This window comes from Chelmon rostratus, chromosome 12 (genome assembly GCF_017976325.1).
Source record: "Chelmon rostratus isolate fCheRos1 chromosome 12, fCheRos1.pri, whole genome shotgun sequence".
Classification (NCBI taxonomy): domain Eukaryota; kingdom Metazoa; phylum Chordata; class Actinopteri; order Chaetodontiformes; family Chaetodontidae; genus Chelmon; species Chelmon rostratus.
In genome coordinates, this window is record NC_055669.1 from 9195469 (window position 1) to 9204589 (window position 9121).

General features: G+C 45.6%; 2 protein-coding genes across 2 annotated transcripts; one reads left to right on the forward strand and one right to left on the reverse strand.

Moving 5' to 3' along the window:
* Positions 1 to 277: 277 nt before the first annotated feature.
* On the reverse strand, positions 278 to 6226 carry cmpk (cytidylate kinase). Its single transcript, XM_041949296.1, has 6 exons — positions 5970 to 6226; positions 4453 to 4599; positions 3470 to 3622; positions 3279 to 3355; positions 2860 to 2956; positions 278 to 1029 (listed from the first exon to the last, which is right to left on the reverse strand). Exons 1-6 carry the CDS (start codon positions 6111 to 6113, stop codon positions 988 to 990), a joined length of 660 nt encoding a protein of 219 aa, XP_041805230.1. The 5' UTR covers positions 6114 to 6226; the 3' UTR covers positions 278 to 987.
* A 1011-nt stretch (positions 6227 to 7237) lies between these two features.
* fam78ba (family with sequence similarity 78 member Ba) lies at positions 7238 to 8820 on the forward strand. Its single transcript, XM_041949840.1, has 3 exons — positions 7238 to 7572; positions 7728 to 8007; positions 8578 to 8820. The coding sequence occupies exons 1-3, from the start codon at positions 7238 to 7240 to the stop codon at positions 8818 to 8820; spliced, it is 858 nt and encodes a 285-aa protein (XP_041805774.1).
* The last annotated feature ends 301 nt before the right edge of the window (positions 8821 to 9121 follow it).

Consider the following 9121-nt stretch of genomic DNA (forward strand, 5'->3'; position numbering starts at 1 on the left):
AAACTTATTTCAGTAATTATTTACTGATGAGTCATTTTCACTCTTTATGAAATATCTAATTGTTAAACAACCCAGGTTAACCCACTCAAATGACACAATGAGGTGAGGCGCCCTCTACTGGCTGATTCGGTTATAGGCACATGGGTTTTGTAAAATATTTCATAGTAGTTAATGAGACCACAATCTTTTAGTAATGGGCAACAGCACAATACTTATATAGTTAAATATGCACATAGTGTATAAGGTTAACTAAACAGACCAAAGAAAAACACGCAAATCCACTACAACTTTAACAAAATGTTCCTTTTTACTGCGTATTCGTGTTGACTACTCCCCAATCTTACAGCTGCGATGAAGTACACCGAGGTGTTCTGGCACAGAATTAAATATTCATCAAAGACTGGGCCGTCTACCACAGAAACATAGCTGATAACTCTATGTGGCACAAAAGCGACTGGTCATGCCCATGTAGTGATGTCCATTAAACATGAGACAAAGGTTTTATGCAGTTTATTTGGAGGCTATTGGCTGTTTTGTCAAGTTCGTCATCATCAAGACAAACAACTATTTGGTCTGAAGCATTATGGCTGCTTCCAATGACAGGATACTCTGAAGACGTTAGTGATATATACCATTTTTATAGAGACCTCCGATACTAGAAGTGTCAAGAAAGTGTCCCCCATCTAAGCTAATGATCCATTTTGTTCCTATGCAAAGGCCTCAAACTATGATGAAAGACAGTGCAGCGGTGAGTTCTCCAGAACGTGAACTGGGCACCTCTACTTCTCATTCATACCAATACATATTGTACACACACACTCACAAACGATGCAGCTTTACAAAAGAGATGGAAAACAACAACAACAACAACAAAAACAAACTTAAAAAGTCATATGGATGGACATGAACGTGTGATAAGTGTTCTTGCAGTTGATAAAAAGAAAACTACTATAAAAGTAAATGAATGTTGTTGGCAGCTGGGGAAACTCAACCCTCTTTGTCTAGGATGGCTTTCACATCAGCGAACACCTGAAAGAGAAAAATAGTTGGTGGTACTTTGACTTGTCAGGTCAGGAACAAAGACTGTATTTCACACATTTCATTTTGGGCATCGGTCTTATTAGATAGAAAATGTACTCATCAACTTCACGCTGCCACGACCAGCTTTACAGGGCGAACACACCAGCAGTCAGCTCAGCAGACAGGTGTGAATCAAATCCTCACAGATATAAATTCAATTTGAAATCATTATTTTTCTTTTCCAGGAAAAAAAGTTTGATTACCAAATCAAAAACAACTCCTTGTTCATTTCAGCGTTATATATTAGACACAAGATGTCCCGTACTTCACTTCAGGTCCATTCTCAGTGTTTGTGCACTGGAGGCTTCAAGTTTCCACATCACACGTGTATAAGCTGCATATTGGACCAGGACTGGCTTCAAAATTAGCTGTGATGTTACAGATTCAGCTGGTTCATACTTGTCTTAGACTCAGATTTAAGGTGAGCACAGAGAAACTGTCCCCATTGAGCAGCTGAATGCGAAAATAGTCTTCTCGTGTCAAACTGCACATGCAGCATTCTGCGCAGGTTAAGCATCCAGGTGAAGTAACAATAAACAAAATCCATTTTTGAATTGAGGGGGACTTTAAAATCTGTCTTGTTTCTGTTTTTCCTAATAGGCAGAGTCACTCATTCCCCACATCTCATTGAATTAATGGCGAGTAAAAGGTTATAGCTGAAAGCAGTAACGGCCAAAACCACTACATAACATTTGTTGTAAAAGACTGTCAAACGGTTACGCCCGTGCCTAACAGAGGTGGTGCAACATCTTGAACTTCACACTTGTTTCTGAAGTGATGTTAATTAAAAGTTTTTAAATACGTCCTGTCATGACTGTTGGCGGAGCCTTTTGGTTTCCTGTTGATTCCCTCTTGGGTTTATTTTTTTCTAAATCACATCTACTGGCCATCTGATGAGCTCCGTCTTAGGGTATTTCCACTTTGGCTTCAACACACAACAACAGCTGGGGAAGTTTTCCCTTCCCTAGTTTGCTTTTTGTTTTTCATTATTTGGTCTGTCACACCCCAGTGTTCCAGCCAATATGGGACTGCCTCAAGCTGCAGTTCTTCCAATTGCTACTAGAAGCTGGAGACCAAAAACAACTGACCGTGGACTGTGGTGGGAAACTCCTCATGTCTCCTTGAGGGCTAGTTTGCTCTGGTTGGCAGGTTTCTCATGCTACCACCCCCCAGAATGGCCCTAGAGCAATGCATGGCTGGTGTTCATTACGGTTTCACAGAAAAGCCAGCTATGAGACTAGCTGCTCATCTGGGGTTTTAGCACGGTGCTGGAATAAAGCGGCAGAGAAATAACCTGGCTGTACGTCCCAATGCCCGACTACTATGGACAGTGTCGACTGCTTCACCAGAGCAGATGCAGATCTGTCTGGACAATCATTTGCTACGTTATGCTGTTAAACAAAATTTAAGGTTTTTAGAGAAGAAGAGACTCCCTGCAAGAAAGCAGTCGCATTGTTTCTGCAGTCAAACAGCATCTCCAGCTAAGACAAGCTCGCTGGGAGTTTAGGTCCATTTGTAAACAGCCTCTCAGAGCCAATGGAGGACTCTGCTATTTCACCTACCCCCTGGGTGGTCCCGCCTACATCAGTTAACCCTTTACTGGCGGTATTTGAGACCTTTTTGACAAGAATTTATCATTGTTATTGGTTGAGAAAGATGGATCTCATACAATTAATTCACTACTCAACTTTTTGGGTAGCTGATGACTGCTGAAGTGCAGCAGTGGTGAGTGCCCTAGTGTTGATAGACGTTTTCCTGTGGTTGATGCCATTTACTCACCTCATCCACAGAACGAGAGGCGTCTACAGTGCGCACCTTGCCATGTTTCTCATACTGTTCAACAACTGGTCGTGTAGACTGCAAGTAGGTTTGGATTCTGCATCAAAGAAAAACATGCTTGGTTATTGGGGTCAGACGACACAGGGGATTCAAAGGAGACACAAATTAGGTCAAAAACACACAGGCAGGTATCCAACAGTCAGCTAAATGGGTCAGACAAATCCATACTGATCAGATATGCTTGTTGTACTTTGTTACAGACAGACGGAAATCAGTAGATGAAATCAATCAATGGTAAAAGGCTGCCATACACACTTGCAGGAAAAACATTCATCAAAAAAGGAAGCACATTTGAAAATCTGTGTTTCTACTGATACCGTCAACATCCAAAGTGTTTTGTTTGTGCTGCAGGACTGTACCTTTTCTCCAAGCTTTCTCTGTTGTCGTCTGTGCGACCACTGCTCTTCCCTCTTTCTAGACATCTTTTGATGCAAACCTGCAGACAAAAAAAAAACAGATCACATGGTCAGTGAAAAATGGCTCGCAGGGTATCCGCTCAGTTCTCTGTGTGTATCTAAAAACAGCAAGCTTCATAGTTTCCAGGACATACCTCATTGCTGCAGTCAAAGAAAAGCACAAATTTGACATCTGCCTTGCCATCCATGTCGGTGTTCCACCCCTGAAGGTTGTCCTCATTGCGAGGGAAACCGTCTATGAGGAAACGGAACTTTTTCTCGTCTTTCTGCATGGTCTCTTCCATTGCCTTACAAACAGGAAACAACAACAAACCTGACATATTTTCTCCTAGTGTGAATTCACTGAAAAAGCTGCTTATTCAGATGGAAATCAGAACCTGGTTCCACACATAATATTCAAACCTGACAATGACACATGTTTTGCTGAGTGAGCTCTGTATAGATCTGCATAAAAACAACCTATATAATGGTGCCAAGTAAGAAAACTGTACAGTCTCACAGATCAGCTGTGAGTTTGCTGAATCAAAACAAATTTAGACATTCAAATACTAGCAATTATCCATGTCAGACATGGTCTTGGATTGCTACCAATAAACCCCCCCAAAACAGCATTAGAGCTCCAACTACTGATTGCCATTAATTTGTTTTCTATTTTTTGTTTAGTCTTTCATAAAAATGCTGAAAACTGCCAATCACAAGTTACCAGAGCCTAAAAGTCTTTTAATCATATATGCTGTCTGAACAACAGGCCAAAAAGCAAAACATTTTAATCAAACTTATATAAAACAGGAAGAAACACTAACTCCTCACACTTACAAGACTAGGAGAGGCAAATGCTTTGTGTATCCACTTAATACATTATGTATGAAGTGTATTGATGTCACTGTTACACATCCACTAATTTGACTTATCGATTGGCTGTGACACCGCTGTGCCCAGACATTGGCACAAATAGCCAAGACGGTAGAATCAAATTCATTTTTTGGTTTAATTTTCACTTTTTGCAGAAAAGTCAGTTTGCAAAAAGGTGCTGACTGAAAGTGTCTGACTCCTGGTGAACTGATACCGCCTGCTAGGCAAACACAAACCTGATTTACGGCCTGCTTTTGGTGCATACCTTTCTGAGTAAGTTGATGGTGATCTGCACGGGGACAATTTTGCCCTCCTTGATGTAGTTGTCAATGAGCTGCCCGAACTCTGAGCCCTCTCTAGCTCGCTCGTCCCTCAGCAAGTCCCCCGCTGACAGATGGGTGTAGTTGTAGCCCTGAGAGACAAAAAAAACAGACAGACATTATTTTGTGATAAAAGGGTCGAAAAGGGTATCTCAAAGACAAGTTAGTCATTAAGAGTCCATTTCTGGTGAGGAGAAAGTGACAGTCAAGTTAAAAAAAATCTTATTATCACTACAACTATTGCTAAAGCGTTTGAGAAGGCAGCCTTGACAGACTAAAGGCTAAATTCTTCTCACTCACAGGCCAGGAAGAAGTCGCTGCTTGTGTACTGAATGAAAGGAGCCTCTATGCACAGCTGCCATTCAAGCCTAACCGCTGTACTTGAAGCATGGCAGCCAACACCCAGTAACATCCACGAACAGAAGGAGTTATAAAGTCTCTCCTACAGAAGCTCTCTCTCAGTCAAACACACACACTTATCAAAGGATCCCCACTGGCCCCCAATAGAGCTGCAGCTTCATGAGCTTTCATGAGTTTGACTTTCAGACATCAAAGCTGCACCCTTCAGTAGAGGTCTGGCTTTTCAAACTTTGTTGTTGGCTTGTTAGAAGCAACTTTTTGTCAAACTCATGCTGCTTCTTCGGGATGGTGTGTGATGCAGTGAGGGAATGAAAGAAATGTAAATCTTTACCATCTGACTGTTTCGCTCAGCCAATCTCGGCTTGCTTTATGTTCTATTATTAGTAACAACATGATGGGTATCTGCAGACAGTCACAGAAAAGCTGTCTGAGTGACTATACCTGCAGAAACTTCGATACAGACTAGAGAAAATAAAAGTGCCATGATGGTAAGACGTGTAAATGTTCCTCAGCTGATGTCTACGTCAACATCTGGCTTTGTTTGTTCAAGGCTAGTGGAGGAGTGGCCAAGTTCAGTCCAGACCTCCACTCATCATTACACAACCTTCACTGTGTACAAAAGTCTATGGTAGTTATATCATGGCGCAAATGTCAGTAGGCTATCTCCTGATGGCTCTGTATGTTCTGTGTAAAGCTAACAAGAATACATTAAATTTAGCCCATTCATTCAGGCGTTTAACAGCACAGCACTAACCACTGGGTTAAAATTTGTTATATTTTTTCTTACTGTTTTGTATCATATTGTATGAAGAATTAAGAATATTACAATGGCACTTTTTAGCTCCAGTATGCCAGCACATGCTTATATATCAGCACATAAACTGTATACCCTGTGTGGCTAACTAGCTAGCTGGCTAACACAGGTTCATTTTAGAGGACAACCGGAAGTCAAAGTAATTTTAGTATTTCTTTATAAATATCGCGCTATTAAAAGGCACAGCCATACCAAAATCCACTAAACACTATTTTCCTCACGACATGCTGTACCTTAACCACCAAAGGTGATAGTTTTCATTGTCTTTTCTCTCGCCATCTATCGTACCTCTGCGATTTTGGAGCACTGGGTCCCTTTGCCGGCGCCAGGCCCGCCCAGCACGAACACAACCTGCGGCTTCATCATCAGCGACACCCGGTCCAACAAGCTCGGCACCCACTGAGAAACGTTACTGAACAAACGGCCGATCATAAACCAGCACTGGCGGCCGCAGACGTGAACCGGCGGGGTGGGGACGAATATAATAAGCCGAGCCGACCGGTGAGTGCGTGTCAGCGTCGGTGGCTGGGAAGTCGATGAGCCGAACGACACCACTTCCGCTGTTGACCTCAGCGACCAATGGTGTTTCACGTAGGAGTGACGCAGCCTTGTGGCCACGCCCGCGTCCACTTGTTATTTTTTTTTTCAATGCAGAGGTCGGGTGACGCCCCTCCCCTGCCTCTCCAGCATCAGTACCTCCAAAGCGAAAGAGGCGACCCGCGGCTCTGGGAAGGATGCTCTGCGGTCCGCGATGCTCACCAGCTCGAGGAAACGTAACGATGAGACGACGAAGCGAGAGACGCTCGAGCCGCTGGGTATAGCCTCTGTTTTCTGCACGTTTATGCTGCCTCGCTGCCTCCATTCATGATGCACCATTCATGCATCCCCAAGAATGGAAGCACACCGCGAGAAAGACGTTAAAATAGCCCGTTACAGCCGTGTTGTCTCGCCTCCAGAAGACACGCTCACGCTCATTTGATGAAGCTTTTTTTTCATGTAGGTCAAGGTGATGAAGAGCCCGATTTTGTCTTTTGAGGGCGCCGCGCGAATGTAGTGCTAATAACAGGAAAGGCAAGCAAACAAAAGGCATCCAGCCCCCTCCTCTGACGCACCTGGCTGCCCTGTCGCCACTTGACATGACAGCGCAGAGCCGCGAGCAGAGCAGCAGGATCAAGGGGCACCGACGTGCAGCCGGACGTGTGGACTCGACAAGGAGCAGGGGTGCCTCCGGACGCACGGCGGAGAAGCAGCAGCAGCCCAGGGGAGGCCGGATTGCAGTTTCTGGGGACGAGCGCCAAGGGCAGTGCGGCAGTCAGCAGGCAGACCGGGGGGAGGAGGCTGCGGAGATCTGTGATACTTCCCCCCCAGGCCCCTCTGCGCTCTCACCTCCACACCATCCCGAAAATATGATGGTGGATGTTTTTATGTTTGATCAATGGTGACTGTGAAACTCCCCATCGTTTTCTCTCCCCCCCTCTTCCCAACCAATCAGTGATGATGGGCAATTAAAAGATTAGATCTGCTCTTCAGGCAAGGGTGGAACCCGGAGGGGACTGATGTGCATACTGGCCAGGTATCATTTGCTCCCTTCTTCTCTGGTTTTGCTCATTCTGCTTGTGGCCTGCACTATGGGCTGTATTCAGAGCATCGCATGCAAGCCCCGCATCAGACGGGAGAACATTGTGGTGTATGAGGTGTCGGCCTCTATTGACCAGTGTCCCACCATAATTGAGGAGAACTCGCCGATTGTGCTCCGTTACAAGACGCCTTACTTCAGGGCCTCAGCAGGGGTTGTGATGCCACCAGTGCCCCGTAATGAAACCTGGGTGGTGGGCTGGATCCAGGCTTGTACCCAGATGGAATTCTACAACACCTATGGTGATATTGGCATGTAAGTGTGTAGCAGACCCCCATCAGGACTTTTTTTCGCCACTGAATGTGCTTCAGCATGTGTGTTAGTGTTTGGATGTGCAGGACATCTGCACCTGCCACTGCACTGCCAGCCTCTCACCCTCTCATTCTGTCCCCATCTGTCCACTGCCGCAGGTCCAGCTGGGAGTTACCAGAGCTGCGAGAGGGTCGGGTCAAGGCCATCAGCGACTCGGACGGCGTCAGCTACCCCTGGTACGGCAACACCACCGAGACAGTCACCCTGACCGGACCCACGTCCAAACCGTCCCGTCTGACGGTCAGCATGAACGACAACTTCTACCCCAGCGTGACCTGGGCGGTGCCCATCAGCAACAGCAACACGCCCATGTTGACCCACATCACCAGGGACCAGAGCTTCATCACCTGGCTGGTGGCCATGAACTCCGTCACCAAGGTAGGGCAATAACGGAGAGGGCACTGGAGATGAAACAGCTTGTCCTAACATGCATCAAACTCATATCTTAATAAATCACAGTGTCATTTTTGCCGGTGTTTTGCACCATCGTGCCACAGATATGTTCATATATGCTCAGTTTGAAGAACACAATTAATCTTTCAGACCTGCTGTTTCATTACGCACACAGACGGACTGTGATGTAATCTTCTCCCCCTGCACTTTTCCTTTCTGGTGTAAAGTTGCAAAGTACGGCCATCAGGCGTCATTGCAGTATTCATGTGTTGTCTTTGTGGAAGACAGGCTGTTATAGAGAGGGTTGTCAGGCTTGTTTTCTTCCTTGTTGGTTTGCAAGTTGAGAGCAGAAGAAGAGCATCCAGGGACAGAAAAACTGGCGTTAAAATTCTGTACGTTAGCCAAGCTTTCTCCTGTGACAGTTTCGATAAAGTTAACATGTTATAAAGTCCAGTGATGCACCATTTAATAGGCTGCACATTAGCTACACATCTAGTAGCAGTAGAGGACATAATTTACAAACACATCAACATCCTGCCGCTCTTCTCCCTCCAGGAGCGTATCGTGCTGCAGACGGTGCGATGGCGGATGCGGGTGGACATCGCCGTGGACCCAGACATGCCTCTGGGCTCTCGGGCCTCACTGGTGGGTCGTCCCTACCAGGAGCAGCCGCACATCCTTAACTACCAGGAGCCCATTCCTCCCAACGCGCTGGGGAGGCCGAATGCCAACGATGCCCAAGTGCTAATGTGGAGGCCGCGGAGAGGTGCGCCACTAGTGGTCATACCGCCAAAGTAAGGGGGTCAAGTGGCCGCACGGACAAAAGTATGAATTGTTCCCTCTTGCAAAAAAAGAGGGGATGAAGTCACGAAGCCTATCAGAGAAGAGAGGACTGATGGTTTCCATGCGCCCAAGATGCCAGTGGCTCATTATCCCTGAAAAATTTAAGTGGACTATTTTAACAAGCCAGACTGGACGTTACATCTCGGATCTGACACAGGACAGTGTCAGAATGGAAGTCTACGACGAACTAGTGTCAAGGGCCTCAGTTTGCACCGAGGCTCGTTCGGCTTCCCGACAAGTTTTGGACTGCATTAAA